The sequence below is a fragment of the Manis javanica genome, chromosome 10 (assembly GCF_040802235.1).
Source record: "Manis javanica isolate MJ-LG chromosome 10, MJ_LKY, whole genome shotgun sequence".
NCBI classification, from domain to species: Eukaryota; Metazoa; Chordata; class Mammalia; order Pholidota; family Manidae; genus Manis; species Manis javanica.
Genome location: NC_133165.1, coordinates 17,997,751 through 18,014,339, shown reverse-complemented (window position 1 = coordinate 18,014,339; position 16,589 = coordinate 17,997,751). Strand labels below are relative to the sequence as shown.

Genomic DNA, 16,589 nt, shown 5'->3' with positions numbered 1-16,589 from the left:
ATGCTAGAACAGTCTTATGAAAATTTGTATCACAATGGGATTTTTGAGTGGAAAGTAAGTAAACACCAATGCAATGTGCTTATACAACAAAGGCCTTACTTTCCTAGAGTCCCAAAAGTAACTTGATTTTGTGTTACAGTTTAAAGTTTGTTCGGATGACTACAGGAGGCTATAGATGTGCTAGTTTAAAGAACATAGGCTCTGAATTCAGTTCAGATTCAGGGTCGGTGACTCTAAACCCATTATGCCATTATTCTTTGCCTTAGTTTTTGGGTTTTTTTTGTAAAATGAGAATAATATTGATACATTCATTGTAGGGTTGTTATAAGGATTGTATAATACATATTTCATATATACATTCTTAGTAGATCTACAAACTAGGTAAGCATAAATTTCAATACTCTTCTTTCATACAGATGCAAATAAATATTAACAAAAACTTAAATTATGATACATAAGCATATTTAATCAGGTAACAGTAAGCTAGGCTCCCTGTAAGTTAAAGCAAATTTTCAATATTCCTTATACGATATATTTTTATAAAGCTAAATGCAATACCAATTTACTGCTATGAGTTACAGCAGTAATTGGGGAAACAATACAAAGAATTATTTAGGGGAGAGAGAGTGTTTGATTCATCTTTAGATAACTGTGGCAAGCAAAATTCATTTGGGCAAGAGTAATTTTAGAAGGGGAAAAAAGAGGAAGCTTCTTTCCAAAAATTAATGCTCTCAGACCCTGAATTTTTTATATTTGGTACAAGACAAGCACATCACCGAAGGGACTGGTGCCACACAGCGTGTCATTTTCCAGCTCTTGGGAGAGCTTCCTCGACGGGTCTTCACTCAGGGAGGGGTATGGTGCAGATAAAAGCTAATCAGCCTTTTCTTTCTTTCTTTTCTTAACGTCCAGATTCCTCCAAAGGACCTCAGCCTTGTCCAGGTGTAAATGGTAACATGCAGCCCCCCGGCCCTACCGGGCCGCCCCCCGCCTCCGCCATCCCCGCTCCCAGCGCCAGCAAGCCCTGGCGCAGCAAGTCCATGAACGTCAAGCACAGCGCCACGTCCACCATGCTGGCCGTGAGGCCGTCGAGCCCGGCCACCTCGCCCACGCCGTCCGCAGACAGACCGAAGGCCCCGGTCTCCGAAGGCGTCAAGACCGCCACCTCGGGGCAGAAGTCCATGCTGGAGAAATTCAAGCTGGTCAATGCGCGGACTGTTCTCCGCGCCCCGCAGCCTCCCAGCGCGGGGCCCAGCGAGGCTGCCAAGGACGACGACGCCTTTTCTGAATCTGGTGAAGCGGAAGGTTTTATTATCAGCGGCCTGAACAGTGGTGGCTCAACAAGTAGCAGCCCCAAAGTGTCACCGAAATTAACGCCCCCGAAAGCTGGAAGCAAAAATCTCAGCAATAAAAAGTCTTTGCTACAGCCAAAGGAAAAAGAGGAGAAGAGCAGGGACAAAGGTAAAGTTTGCACTGAAAAGGCAGCCAAGGACGAGAAAGACCAGGCGCCGGAGCCGGCTCCGAAGAAGGCCTCCAAGATTGCGAGCCTGATCCCCAAGGGCAGCAAGGCGGCGGCGGCGGCGGCGGCCAAGAAGGAAAGCCTGCCCGCGCCCTGCAGCGGGATCCCCAAGCCCGGCGCCAAGGTGCCCGCGGCCAAGCCGCCCGCGGCGCCGGGCTGCAGGGAGCCGGAGAGGGCCCGGCCCGCGAAGGCGGGCGCGTCCCAGCCGGCGCCCCGGCCGCCCCCCGACAGAGGCCCGGCGGAGGGGCGCGCCGCCGGACAAGCGCCGGCGGGCGCGGCGTCGGGGGCCCCGGGCGGGCCGAGCGCGGGCGGCGGCGTCCAGCTCCCGGCGCAGCAGTCCAGCCGCCCCAACACGGCCACTGTGGCCCCGTTCATCTGCAGGTGAGGCGGCGCGGCGGGCCGGGGGTTCGCGGCCCCCTGGGAGCGCGTCGCGCCGAGGGGACGGGCCTGGGACGCAGCTTCCCCACGAAGACCCCGGGCGCTCAGCTCCTTTCCGTCCCTCTCCCCTCTTCTTCTCTCTCCCCAAGACCTGGGGGTGAAACAGGTGACCGGGTGGGTAAAGAGGCACGGAAACCCCAATTATAAAGTAGCGCAGGCCTGAAAGTATAGAGAATATAGTCAATAATATTGTAACATCTTTCTGTGTTGATGGACAGTAACCACACATAACGGGGTGAGCATTTAATACTGTAGGTAACTGTAGAATCACTGCACCAGAAACCAGTGTAATATTGTATAATAACTATACTTCAATAAAAACAAATAAATAAAAGAACCTGAGGCCTATAAAAGTGGACCTACTCATCAATGGCAAAATAGAACCCCCACGCCATGACTTTCTCCTATGTCTGCTACTATTATTATCTTTCTTAGTAATCTTTTATAGGCAGTGTTATAGGGTTGACAGATATTTTAGTTTTCACCCTTGGGATCAAGTATGACATAATGCTTAAAGGGGCAGGCTCTGTGATCAGACAGGTAATAACGCCCAGCTCTGCCACTTACCTGCTCTGTGACTTGGGACAAGTTACTTAATATCCCTTAGTCTCATTTTCTTAAGCCTTCAGATAGGAATGCTTGGTATCCATCTTGTAGAGCTGGGAAGAACAGCAAGGATAATGCATATATTTACTCTATATTCTGGAACATTGTAGAAGTTTCTTAAATGCTGTTTACAAGGCATTGCTTTCCCAGAATGTAATTTATATTAACTTCCCACAGCTAGGCATATGTTTCTAGGCAAAAATAATAACCTCTATAATAATAGTATTTTATTAATTTTTGTATTATATTTATTTATTTATTTATATTTTATTTTGTATGCATTAAAATATATACCCTATTATACAGTTATAAAAATAGCACATTTTGCCTATTGTTCTGTGGTCTGTTTTAGTCAATTAGCAATACATCAGTCATGGCTATGTCTCCATTTTTGGTCACTGTCTTTTCAGAGAGGAGAGGCCTGCAGTGGAGTAACGTCTGCCCTTTTGGCAGGTTGGCAGTTCAACAACGAAAGATATTTTCTGAATAGGAAGTAGGATTAGATATAATTAAAAGAGAGGGTCAAGATGACCTAATTTAAAAATGTATTAAATTAGTTAGATGTATGGATTTTTTAAGTAAAGAAAATAATTATAACGATTTGTTTTCCCTCCATGGAAAGCCTAAGAGCTTTTATCTGAGACTTTATAAGCTCAGCAAAACAAATTTTACTGATTGCATTTCAGCTCTTGGTTTTTTGTCTTTACTAGCAGTAATACATTTAAAACCTTTGTGTAGTCAGATAGGAGTTTGCAGCTCTTTCTAACTCCAGACTCCCTAACTGATGGAGAATTTAACATGTCAGAAATCACAGTACACATTTCAAAATTAAAAGAAAAATCATGAAATTTCAAATATGTTGTACTCAGCACACATGTGCATCTCCAATATATTCTGTAAAAGTGTCAGTCATCTCAAATCACCACAAATGAATTTTCAGGAGAGTGCCAATCTAAAGGGGAAGAATGTATCTGCCAGTTTAGCTCGTCTTTCTGCAGGCAGCGACAGGCTTGCTTGGTGCTTTAAATAAAATATCCGCTGGATAGGAATTTACTGGTTTCCATTTGAAGATGTAACTTTTCCTAGTAAAAAGAGCAAGCAGCACAGTATAGAGGTTAAAGTGTGGATCACTTGTGTGACCTTGCCAAATTCTCCAACCTCTTTGAGTTTCTGATTGCCATCGTTAAAATGAAGATTCCGAAAGCGTCATAATACAGCCAAGTAGCTAAGAATGAATGCCATAGAGTCTGCTTGCTCCACCGTTGTTCAGAGACAGCATCTTCTGTTGAGATGGTGCCCCCAGGAACTGGGCTGCCTGGGCTGGAATCCTACTAATACTATTTATTAGTCATGTGACTTTGGGTCACATAGCTATAGGCTCTGAATCTAAATTTCCTAATCTATAAAGTGGGAATGATAATAATAGTAGCTTCCACCTAAGGCTATTTTTAATTATTTTTTATTGAAGGGTAGTTGACACACAGTATTACATTAGTTTCAGGTGTACAACACAGTGATTCAACATTTATATACATGATAATTCTAGCTACCAGCTATCACCATACAAAGTCGTTACAATATTTTGACTATATTCCTTATGTTATACATTACATCCTGGTTACTTATTTATTTTACAATTGGAAGTCTGTACTTTTTTTTTTTTGAAAGGGCATCTCTCATATTTATTGATCAAATGGTTGTTAACAACAATAAAATTCTGTATAGGGGAGTCAATGCTCAATGCACAATCATTAATCCACCCCAAGCCTAATTTTCGTCAGTCTCCAATCTTCTAAAGCATAATGAACAAGTTCTTACACGGAGAACAAATTCTTACATAGAGATCAAGTTCTTACATGGTGAACAGTACAAGGGCAGTCATCACAGAAACTTTCGGTTTTGCTCATGCATTATGAACTACAAACAATCAGGTCAAATATGAATATTTGTTTGATTTTTTTTTTGAGAGGGCACCTCTCATATTTATTGATCAAATGGTTGTTAACAACAATAAAATTCTGTATAGGGGAGTCAATGCTCAATGCACAATCATTAATCCATCTCAAACCTAATTCTCGTCAGTGTCCGATCTTCTGAAGCATAACGAACAAGTTCTTACATGGTGAACAAATTCTTACACAGTGAATAAGTTCTTACATGGTGAACAGTACAAGGGCATTCATCACAGAAACTTTCGGTTTTGATCACGCATTATGAACTATAAACAATCAGGTCAAATATGAATATTCATTTGATTTTTATACTTGATTTATATGTGGATCCCACATTTCTCCCTTTATTATTATTATTATTTTTATTTTTAATAAAATGCTGAAGTGGTAGGTAGATGCAAGATAAAGGTAGAAAACATAGTTTAGTGTTGTAAGAGAGCAAATGTAGATGATCAGGTGTGTGCCTGTAGACTATGTGTTAATCCGAGCTAGACAGGGGCAATAAAACCTTCACAGATGCAGAAGATTTCTCTCAGAACAGGGGGGGTGAGGTTCTAAGCCTCACCTCTGTTGATCCCCAATTTCTCACCTGATGGCCCCCCTGCGACTGTGCCTGTCTTAGGCTGTTCCTCCCTTGAGGAATCTTACCCATCTCTGGCTAACCAGTCATCTTCCGGGGCCATACAGGGAAATGTAAAGTTGGTAAGTGAGAGAGAAGCCTTATTGTTTGAAAGGGTTAGTTTTTTACTTCTTTGCGTATTTATGCCCTGTGTCTTCTATGCCCAGCATTTGTCTTGAGGTATCTTTACCACTTGGAGGAATTATGATACTCGGTAAATTCGATATGAGGCACGAACTCTATTTAAGGGCTGTAATTAGGAAGGAAGAAGAAAAGCTATAGAGGTAGCAGACGGAAGAAAACATGGGAGGATTGATTATTTCTTTGACATATCTTCTTGTAGAGTAACTTAAGCATGTATAGGTTTTAACTACTAATTAAATTGCGCACACACATTAATATAATAGGAATACAGTTACATAACCAAAGCAGATCTATAATTACCAGCCATCTCCAGTGAAGCCAAGAAAGCCAGTTAGGCATCCTAGGCATTTGTGAAAATTTGTCTATGATATGATGGATATTGTCCAACTGAACTTAAACAGTCCGAGAGAAATCAGACAAATTAAAACAACCCATTCCTGGGAACTGTTCACATCCCATATGTTCTTTTAACAGTAGATAGTCTGTAGGTGTAAAATTTGGAGCGCTACAACTTGCACTTCTCCTAATTCTTGGTTGAGTTCCAACAGTATAGATCCAGTCAAACTTGTTGCTTTAATGAAAGCACAGGCCAGCTTAGATAGCTCCTTCTTCATTCCAATGGCAACTCCAGACAACGGTGGGATAGATGCAGCTACAACTGCAGCATCGCCTGGATCTTTGTTGAGGTTTTTGATGATCATCTTCTGGTATGACTCTTCCAGAGAATGCTGATGTTGGAAGTTCTTCTTCATATCGTATCTTAGTTTATTTTCTGGGTAGCCAAATTAGGCTTTGATCCTCTGTATAAACACAAACAGACCCTTTGCCCTCACTTTGATATGCCCTTTATACCATTGTGTAGAACTCATTGGAGGTCACCACACAGGAAGTGCTTTTTTTTTTGTTATCATTAATCTACACTTACATGACGAATATTATGTTTACTAGGCTCTCCCCTATACCAGATCCCCCCTATAAACGCCCTTACAGTCACTGTCCATCAGCATAGCAAAATGTTGTAGAATCACTACTTGTCTTCTCTGTGTTGTACAGCCCTCCCCTTTCTCCCACACCCCCATGCATGCTAATCTTAATACCCTCCTTCCTCTCCCCCCCTTATCCCTCCCTACCCACCCATCCTCCCCAGTCCCTTTCCCTTTGGTACCTGTTAGTCCATTCTTGGGTTCTGTGATTCTGCTGCTGTTTTTTTCCTTCAGTTTTTCCTTTGTTCTTATACTCCACAGATGAGTGAAATCATTTGGTATTTCTCTTTCTCTGCTTAGTTTATTTTGCTGAGCATAATACCCTCCAGCCCTATCCATGTTGCTGCAAATGGTAGGATTTGCCCTTTTTTATGGCTGAGTAGTATTCCATTGTGTATATGTACCACTTCTTCTTTATCCATTCATCTATCAATGGACATTTAGGTTGCTTCCAATTCTTGGCTATTGTAAATAGTGCTGTGATAAACATAGGGGTGCATCTGTCTTTCTCAAACTTGATTGCTGGGTTCCTAGGGTAAATTCCTAGGAGTGGAATTCCTGGGTCAAATGGTAGGTCTGTTTTGAGCATTTTGATGTATCTCCATACTGCTTTCCACACTGGTTGAACTAGTTTACATTCCCACTAGCAGTGTAGGAGGGTTCCCCTTTCTCCACAGCCTCACCAACATTTGCTGTTGTTTGTCTTTTGGATGGCAGCTATCCTTACTGGTGTGAGGTGATACCTCATTGTAGTTTTAATTTGCATTTCTCTGATAATTAGTGATGTGGAGCATCTTTTCATGTGTCTGTTGGCCATCTGTATTTCTTTTTTGAAGAACTGTCTGTTCAGTTCCTCTGCCCATTTTCTAATTGGGTTATTTGTTTTTTGTTTGTTGAGGTGTGTGAGCACTTTATATATTTTGGACATCAAGCCTTTATCGGATCTGTCATTTACAAATATATTCTCCCATACTCTCAGGTTCCTTTTTGTTCTATTGATGGTGTCTTTTTCTGTACAGAAGCTTTTCAGCTTAATATAGTCCCACTTGTTCATTTTTGCTGTTGTTTTCCTTGCCCCGGGAGATATGTTCAAGAAGAGATAACTCATGTTTATGTCTAAGAGGTTTTTGCCTATGTTTTTTTCCAAGAGTTTAATGGTTTCATGACTTACATTCAGGTCTTTGATCCATTTTGAGTTTACCTTTGTATATGGGGTTAGACAATGGTCCAGTTTCATTCTCCTACATGTAGCTGTCCAGTTTTGCCAGCACCATCTGTTGAAGAGACTGTCATTTTGCCATTGTATGTCCATGGCTCCTTTATCAAATATTAATTGACCATATATGTTTGGGTTAATTTCTGGGGTCTCTAATCTGTTCCACTGGTCTGTGGCTCTGTTCTTGTGCCAGTACCGAATTGTCTTGATTACTATGGCTTTGTAGTAGAGCTTGAAGTTGGCGAGTGAGATCCCCCCTACTTTATTCTTCTTTTTCAGGATTACTTTGGCTATTCGGGGTCTTTGGTGTTTCCATATAAATTTTTGAATTATTTGTTCCAATTCATTGAAGAATGTTGCTGGTAATTTGAGAGGGATTGCATCAAATCTGTATATTGCTTTGGGCAGGATGGCCATTTTGACGATATTAATTCTTCCTAGCCATGAGCATGGGATGAGTTTCCATTTATTAGTGTCCCCTTTAATTTCTCTTAAGAGTGACTTGTAGTTTTCAGAGTATAAGTCTTTCACTTCTTTGGTTAGGTTTATTCCTAGGTATTTTATTCTTTTTGATGCAATGGTGAATGGAATTGTTTTCCTGATTTCTCTTTCTATTGATTCATTGTTAGTGTATAGGAAAGCTACAGATTTCTGTGTGTTAATTTTGTATCCTGCAACTTTGCTGTATTCCGATATCAGTTCTAGTAGTTTTGGAGTGGAGTCTTTAGGGTTTTTTATGTACAGTATCATATCATCTGCAAATAGTGAGAGTTTAACTTCTTCTTTACCAATCTGGATTCCTTGTATTTCTTTGTTTTGTCTGATTGCCGTGGCTAGGATCTCCAGTACTATGTTAAATAACAGTGGGGAGAGTGGGCATCCCTGTCTAGTTCCCAATCTCAGAGGAAATGCTTTCAGTTTCTCGCTGTTCAGTATAATGTTGGCTGTGGGTTTATGATATATGGCCTTTATTATGTTGAGGTACTTGCTCTCTATTCCCATTTTGCTGAGAGTTTTTATCATGAATGGATGTTGAATTTTGTCAAATGCTTTTTCAGCATCTATGGAGATGATCATGTGGTTTTTGTCTTTCTTTTTGTTGATGTGGTGGATGATGTTGATGGATTTTCGAATGTTGTACCATCCTTGCATCCCTGGGATGAATCCCACTTGGTCATGGTGTATGATCCTTTTGATATGCTGCTGAATTCTGTTTGATAATATTTTATTGAGTATTTTTGCATCTACATTCATCAGGGATATTGGTCTGTAATTTTCTTTTTTGGTGGGGTCTTTGCCTGGTTTTGGTATTAGGGTGATGTTCGCTTCATAGAATGTGTTTGGGAGTATTCTCTCCTCTTCTAATTTTTGGAAAACTTTAAGGAGAATGGGTACTATGCCTTCTCTGTGTGTCTGATAAAATTCCGAGGTAATTCCGTCCGGCCCTGGGGTTTTGTTCTTGGGTAGTTTTTTGATCACCGTTTCAGTTTCTTTGCTCGTAATTGGTTTAACTTTTGTGTTTCTTCCTTGGTCATTCTTGGGAGGTTGTATTTTTCTAGGAAGTTGTCGATTTCTTCTATGTTTTCCAGCTTGTTGGCATATAGGTTTTCATAGTAGTCTTTAATCATTCTTTGTATTTCTGTGGAGTCTGTCGTGATTTTTCCTCTCACATTTCTGATTCTGTTGATGTGTGTTGATTCTCTTTTTCTCTTAATAAGTTTGGCTAGAGGCTTATCTATTTTGTTTATTTTCTCAAAGAACCAGCTCTTGGTTTCGTTGATTTTTGCTATTGTTTTATTCTTCTCAATTTTGTTTATTTCTTCTCTGATCTTTATTATGTCCCTCCGTCTGCTGACTTTAGGCCTCATTTGTTCTTCTTTTTCCAGTTTTGATAATTGTGATGTTAGACTATTCATTTGGGATTGTTCTTCCTTCTTCAAGTGTGCCTGGATCGCTATATACTTTCCTCTTAAGACTGCATTCGCTGCGTCCCACAGAAGTTGGGGCATTGTGTTGTTGTTGTTATTTGTTTCTATATATACCTTGATCTCTATTTTGATTTGTTTATTGATCCATTGATTATTTAGAAGCATGTTGTTAAGCCTCCATGTGTTTGTGAGCCTTTTTTTTTCTTTGTAGAATTTATTTCTAGTTTTATACCTTTGTGGTCTGAAAAGTTGATTGGTAGAATTTCAATATTTTGGAATTTACTGAGGCTCTTTTTGTGAGCTAGTATGTGGTCTATTCTGGAGAATGTTCCATGTGCACTTGTGAAGAATGTATATCCTGTTGCTTTTGGATATAGAGTTCTATAGATGTCTGTTAGGTCCATCTGTTCTAATGTGTTGTTCAGTGCCTCTGTGTCCTTACTTATTTTCTGCCCAGTGGATCTATCCTTTGGGGTGAGTGGTGTGTTGAAGTCTCCTAAAATGAATGCATTGCAGTCTATTTCCCTCTTTAGTTCTGTTAGTATTTGTTTCACATATGCTGGTGCTCCTGTATTGGGTGCATATATATTTAGAATGGTTATATCCTCTTGTTGGACTGAGCCCTTTATCATTATGTAGTGTCCTTCTTTATCTCTGTTTACTTTCTTTGTTTTGAAGTCTATTTTGTCTGATATTAGTACTGCAACCCCTGCTTTCTTCTCACTGTTGTTTGCCTGAAATATGTTTTTCCTTCCTTTGACTTTTAGTCTGTGCATGTCTTTGGTTTTGAGGTGAGTTTCTTGTAAGCAGCATATAGATGGGTCTTGCTTTTTTATCCATTGTATTACTCTGTGTCTTTTGATTCGTGCATTCAGTCCATTTACATTTATGGTGACTATTGAGAGCTGCGTACTTATTGCCATTGCAGTCTTTAAATTTGTGGTTACCAAAGGTTCATGGTTAGCCTCTTTCGTATCTTACTGCCTAACTTAGCTCGCTTATTGAGCTGTTATATATAGTGTCTGGAGATTCTTTTCTTCTCTCCCTTCTTATTCCTCCTCCTCCATTCTTCATATGTTTTGTGTTTTGTTCTGTGCTCTTTTTAGGAGTGTTCCCATCTAGAGCTGTCCCTGTAAGATGCCCTGTAGAGGTGGTTTGTGGGAAGCAAATTCCCTCAGCTTTTGCTTGTCTGGGAATTGTTTAATCCTGCCATCATATTTAAATGATAGTTGTGCTGGATACAGTATCCTTGGTTCAAGGCCCTTCTGTTTCATTGTATTAAATATATCATGCCGTTCTCTTCTGGCCTGTAGGGTTTCTGTCGAGAAGTCTGATGTTATCCTGATGGGTTTTCCTTTATATGTGCCCTTTTTCTCTCTAGCTGCCTTTAAAACTCTTTCCTTGTCCTTGATCCTTGCCATTTTAATTATTATGTGTCTTGGTGTTGTCCTCCTTGGATTCTTTCTGTTGGGTATTCTGTGTATTCCCATGGTCTGTTCGATTATTTCCTCCCCCAGTTTGGGGAAGTTTTCAGCAATTATTTCTTCAAAGACACTTTCTATCCCTTTTCCTCTCTCTTCTTCTTCTCGTTCCCCTATAATATAGATATTGTTCCTTTTTAATTAGTCACATAGTTCTCTTAGTATTATTTCATTCCTGGAGATCCTTTTATCTCTCTCTATGTCAGCTTCTATATGTTCCTGTTCTCTGGTTTCTATTCCTTTAATGGCATCTTGCATCTTATCCATTCTGCTTATAAATCCGTCCAGGGTTTGTTTCACTTCTGTATTCTCCTTCCTGGCATCTGTGATCTCCCTCCCGACTTCATCCCATTTCTCTTGCATATTTCTCTGCATCTCTGTTAGCATGTCTATGATTTTTATTTTGAATTCTTTTTCAGGGTGACTGCTTAGATCTTTCTCCTTCTCAGGTGTTGACTCTCTGATCTTTGTCTGCCTATAGTTTTGCCTTTTCATGGTGATAGAGATTGCAGAGCTGGTATGAGTTACAGCTGGAAGAGCTTTCCTTCTTTTTGTTTTGTGGCCTTCCTCTCCTGGGAGAATAGCGACCTCTAGTGGCTTGTGCTGGGCAGCTGTGCGCAGACAGGGCTTCTGCTTCCTGGCCGGCTCCTATGGATTTTATCTCCGCTGTCACTGTGGGCGTGGCCTGGCTCGGGCTGCTCCTCCAAAATGGTTGAGCCCCGTTGGAGGGGGAGTGGCCGGGAGCTATTTATCTCCATAAGGGGCCTCTGTGCTCCCTGCTTCCCAGGGGGTTAGAGTGCCCAGAGATCCCCAGATTCCATGCCTCCTGGCTAAGTGTCCTGTCCTGCCCCTTTAAAACTTCCAAAAAGCATTCTCCAAACCAAAGCAACAACAGCAACAACAACAACAACACCAAAAAAGTAAATAAGTAATTAAAAGAAAAGAAAAAAGCACAATTTTCTTTGTCCTCAGGTGCCGGTCTCAGGCACCTGCTCACCAGTCTTGCTTCCCTGTTTCCCTAGTATTGGGGTCCCTGTCCCTTTAAGACTTCCAAAAAGCACTTGCCAAAAAAAAAAGAAAAAAAAGAGAGAAAAAAAAAAATAGCCGCTCTCCCATTTCTTTGTTCTCCGGCATCAGCCTCAGGCACCCGCTCACCGGACCTGCTGCCCTGTTTCCCTAGTCTCCAGGACCCCACGCATGCACTGTTTCTGCACTTTGGTCTGGAATTCTGGAGCTGGGTGTTCAGCAGTCCTGGGCTCCTTCTCCCTCCCTGCTGACTCCTCTCCTCCCACCGGGAGCTGGGGGGAGGGGCGCTTGTGTCCCCCCTGGGTTGGGGCTTGTTTCTTACCCCCTTTGCGAGGTGCTGGGTTCTCTCTGGTGTGGATGTGGTCTGGATGTTGTCCTGTGTCCTCTGGTCTCTATTCTAGGAAGAGTTGTCTTTGTTATATTTTCATAGATATATGTGGTTTTGGGAGGAGGTTTCTGCTGCTCTACTCACGCCGCCATCTTGGCTCCTCCCACCTAAGGCTATTTTGTAGGTTAAATTAGTTAAATTGATACAGGGCTTAGAACGGTACCTGCCACATAGATTATAAACTCCAGTTTATAATCCTGTGAAGTGCAGTTGGTAAGAATATCTACCTCATTTGGTTGTTTTAAAGATTAAGTAAGGAAATCACATGTAAAGACTTTAGCATAGAACCAGACTTGGAGTAAATGACTTAATAAAGGTCAGTAAGCCATTATATTGTTAGCAATAATATAAAGTAGTTTAAGACAAAATCACTTAGTAAGAAATAAGGGAAATTTACATCATAGTCTACACGTGAGACAATAGTTGCTTGAAATCTTTCATCAATATATAATAATTTTATAAATGATCATATAAATCCTTTCAAGGTAGTCAGTATTCAAGCTTTTTCATGGTTAGTGAAAGATATTGATATCATGCCTTTTGGATTATGTGCTCCTGATGTCTTTTCAGCTCTGACCACTCCAGTCCTATTTCAGATCCTTCCAGCAAACTCTCTGACAGACTTTTCTGGGGTTGCTAATCATTTAATAAGATAATGGTAATAATTTACTATTTCATAATGTATTGCCATTTGTTAAATCCTTACTATTGCAAGTCTCTATGCCACAAGAGTTATGTTCATTTTTTCATTTAAACTTTTTCATAAACCTATAAGAAAGGAATGTTAGCCCCTTTTACAGAGATGAAGAAGCAGAGATTTCAAGTCAGAATAGTGATAAGCTCAAAGGCACAGGGCTAATAGGAGTTTACCTTTGAACCCAAATATGCTGAGCTATGACACCCTCCTTTGCTTATCAGTTCTTTCTACATGTATAGAATTAAGAAGTATTGTTACCAGAAAAATTCTGGATGGGAAGATGTCAATAATAGATGTGTGAAATTCTCAAACTCATTTCAATGGAAATGCTTAGTTTCTTTTAAGAAGAATAAATTTAAAATACATATAGATATATATATAGATAATTAAATAACCTCTATATAATGGAAGATGGATGGCTGATGGTGATATTTTTTGCTTTTTCTCAGCACACCTCCAGGTCATGGTAAATTATTAATTATTCCTTCTGGGACTCTCATGTGCTTCATAATGCTCTTTCTTGCAAATTAAATGATTAGAGTCCTAGAAATATAATATGGGGTTCTTGAAGTTAATGGATTTCACATTAGTTCTGCTTCCTATACAGTGCAAGAGTATTATTTATTAGGTTTTTATAACTCACTTATCACCACGTTGCCATAAAAGTAATTTTGAATTTTGTATATCTTTGTCCATTTAATGGTTAGATATGTCTAAAATCAAAGGTGAAATTTTTTAGAAAGAAGATTTTAATTCAATGTAAGAAGTTCCCACTAAACAGACCTATCTGAATAGAATAGGCTACCTTCTTAAGTGTTAAGATGACTACTGGAAATACTAAAGAAGTGGTAGAATGACCAGTTGCCATAGTTTAGGCAAAGGGAAATGACTAAATACTTCATTTATGTACTCATCACTTATTCTGCAAAACTCAAGAGAAAAGGTCTGTGCCCTCTAGGAGCTCAGATTATTGGGGATAAGGATAAGAATATAATAAAAAGTTTGAAAAATTGCTGTTACAGAAGTATATGCAACAATTAATGTAGAAGAAAGAGTTTTCCTGTGTCTTTCAAGAGGGTGGGTTCAATGAATGCATCAGAGAGTGTAAAACAGGAGATGGACTTAAAGGATAAGTCTGAATTTGTCAGGTGGAAGAGAGATTGTTGCAACAATCAGACATTCATTAATTGTACAATCCAAACATGATGTTAACAATAATATGCATGTTACAAAGTGCTTTGCAAATATTAGTAACTACAACTACTGCAAAGACTCGAGGTTAGTTAGAATGCATTATTACTTGAGTAGGAGACTAAGGAAGAAAATTTGGAAAAAAACCTGTATTTTGTTCTTCTCTTTCAATTACTCCCTCCCACATTCATTTCATTTTCAACTACTCCTATTGGCTCTTCCTCCAAAATACACCCTCAATCGTACATTCTTTCCATTTCCACCTCCTGCCTGTTCCAAGCCACACCCACCGCCAGTGCTCATCTAGTTTCCAATGAGTCTTCCAGCTTCCACTTTGGGCCCTTGCCAATTGAGCTTCCTCCACACAGCAGGAGCTCTCACCATCTAAAAGTATGAATTATATATGTCATTCCAATTCATGAGGCCGTCTACTAGAGTTCTATTGCACTTAAAAAAAATAGAACTCAAACACCTTCTATGATGTACCAGTCCCTGCATCATCTAGCTGTCTACCTAAACCGTCAAGCCGCACCCGTTCCATTCCCCGCCTCCTGCGCTGAAGCCCTGCTCTGATTGGTGTTCAGCAAACGGACCTGTACTGCTCTGGGCCTTGGCGGAAAGTTCTCCCTGCCTGTAGTGACTCTCTTCCAGGCCACAGTGGGCCCTTTCTTCCCTTCAGGGCTCTGCTTACATGCAGCCCCTTCACATAAGCTACTCTGTTTCACAAAACCATCTTGTCCAAAGGCATACTGTCATGCCTCTTGCCAGAATTATACCCCATCATCCTCTTGTATTTAACTCATAGCTTATCACTGTCCACTATTGTCTTGTTTGCTTATTAATAAGTGTGATTTCATCTACCCACCTTTGACTGTAACATAAGCTTACTGAGAACAAGAGTCTCATTTTTTTATTTAGTACCATAATTGTCCAGAGCCCCTGCCATAGGTACCAAGTAAAATTTGTTGAGTAAAAATCATCGTGAGTTAGACTCACCTGCTATAGAATAATAGAAGAACTGCCAAAAATTCATAACAGAACAGGAAAAATTCTGATCTCCTACTTCCTATAAATGGGGGAGGGTTTAATTTTAATACAAACAGCTTTAATATAGTCAAAGAATGAAATCATACCTTCTCTTAGGACATTTATTCCTTATTTTTTTTTCTCCTTTCAGCATCTACCTACTAAATATCTATTAGGCAAAAGGCATCAAGGACAGAGTGAAACCTCACAAACCCCGTATGTCATTTCCTTCCACTGCCCACCATATAGTGGGCAAGAGACTGACCCAAAGATATATGCAAAACAAAGCAGGTGGTGAAGTTTTACACTCCCCAGCTGTGAACAAGATTTGGTACATTGAGACTTTTAAACAGTAGAAAATTACTGTTAGTGTTGGAATCAGAGACCGTGGCACTCAAGCTTAGATTCTGAAACTTAAGTGGAATTTGGGTGTGCAGAAGAAATGAGGCGGACAGAAAAGGAAATGTAGACTGACAAACCATATAAATGGTACACACAGCACATGGAGAGTAGTTGGCAAGTTTTTTTTTTCTTGACCAGTTTTCCTCATTAATGAAGAGTTATTGGAGGCTTATTGTACTAGAAATTCATGTATTTCAGGAATTTGGACTCTGTGTATTTGTGTGTGTGCACGTGTGCATTTGTAAACATGAGCACTCATGTGAAGCATGATTGGGAATATTCGTGTGTCTTCAGTGTGTAAAGTGGAATGTTAGTGGAGACCTCATGGTAGGATAGCCATGTTTGGGGCTAGATGAAGGAGAAATTTACTGACTTTCAGAGGCAGCTTTACTAAGACTTGATTTAGAGGCCCCAGTTAGAGGTGTCTACCCTTTGCACTGTATTCTTCAAACTTGCCTTCCTTCTCTAGAATTTAAAAATTGTTATCTTAGCTCCTTTGGACCTTCAAAATGCCTCCCCTCTTCCATGGGTCATATTGTCCCCACTGCTTTTGCATTCATTACTTTAAAGCTATCTATATTCCTCATGTTTGCAAAGATAGTGAAGTAAAATAGTGAAGTAAATCAGTTAATTAAAGAGAAAAGAAAGTACTTACATTTTCCCTAAATGTCTTTTTAGTAGCCCCCAGTAAATTTCAAAATAGCCATTAACCAGATTTGTAACTTGCTATCTTGCAGTCTGCATTCTTTATTGACTGACCTTTTTTTAGATGCCAAGAAAACAGTGCATAATGCAAACACATAAGGCCAAGGGAGCAGAGTCAGGGATGTGGGAAATTCACAAAATAAGAAAAAAAGAATTTTCAGAGTCTCAAAATATCTTTCCACAAAAATACTTACTAAATAAAAATGAGGCAGAGTAACTCTAGAGTGGAAAACTGTGGCAGACATTACCCTAAATCAAGGAATCAAAT

The 16,589-nt window shown here is 40.1% G+C and overlaps 1 protein-coding gene across 1 annotated transcript in view; it reads left to right on the top strand.

Moving 5' to 3' along the window:
- NAV3 (neuron navigator 3) overlaps positions 1-16,589 on the top strand; it is a 376,755-nt gene that overhangs the window by 182,987 nt on the left and 177,179 nt on the right. Inside the window, 1 exon segment of the mRNA XM_073214824.1 lies at positions 913-1,900. Within this exon segment, the coding sequence (XP_073070925.1) occupies positions 913-1,900 (988 nt within the window).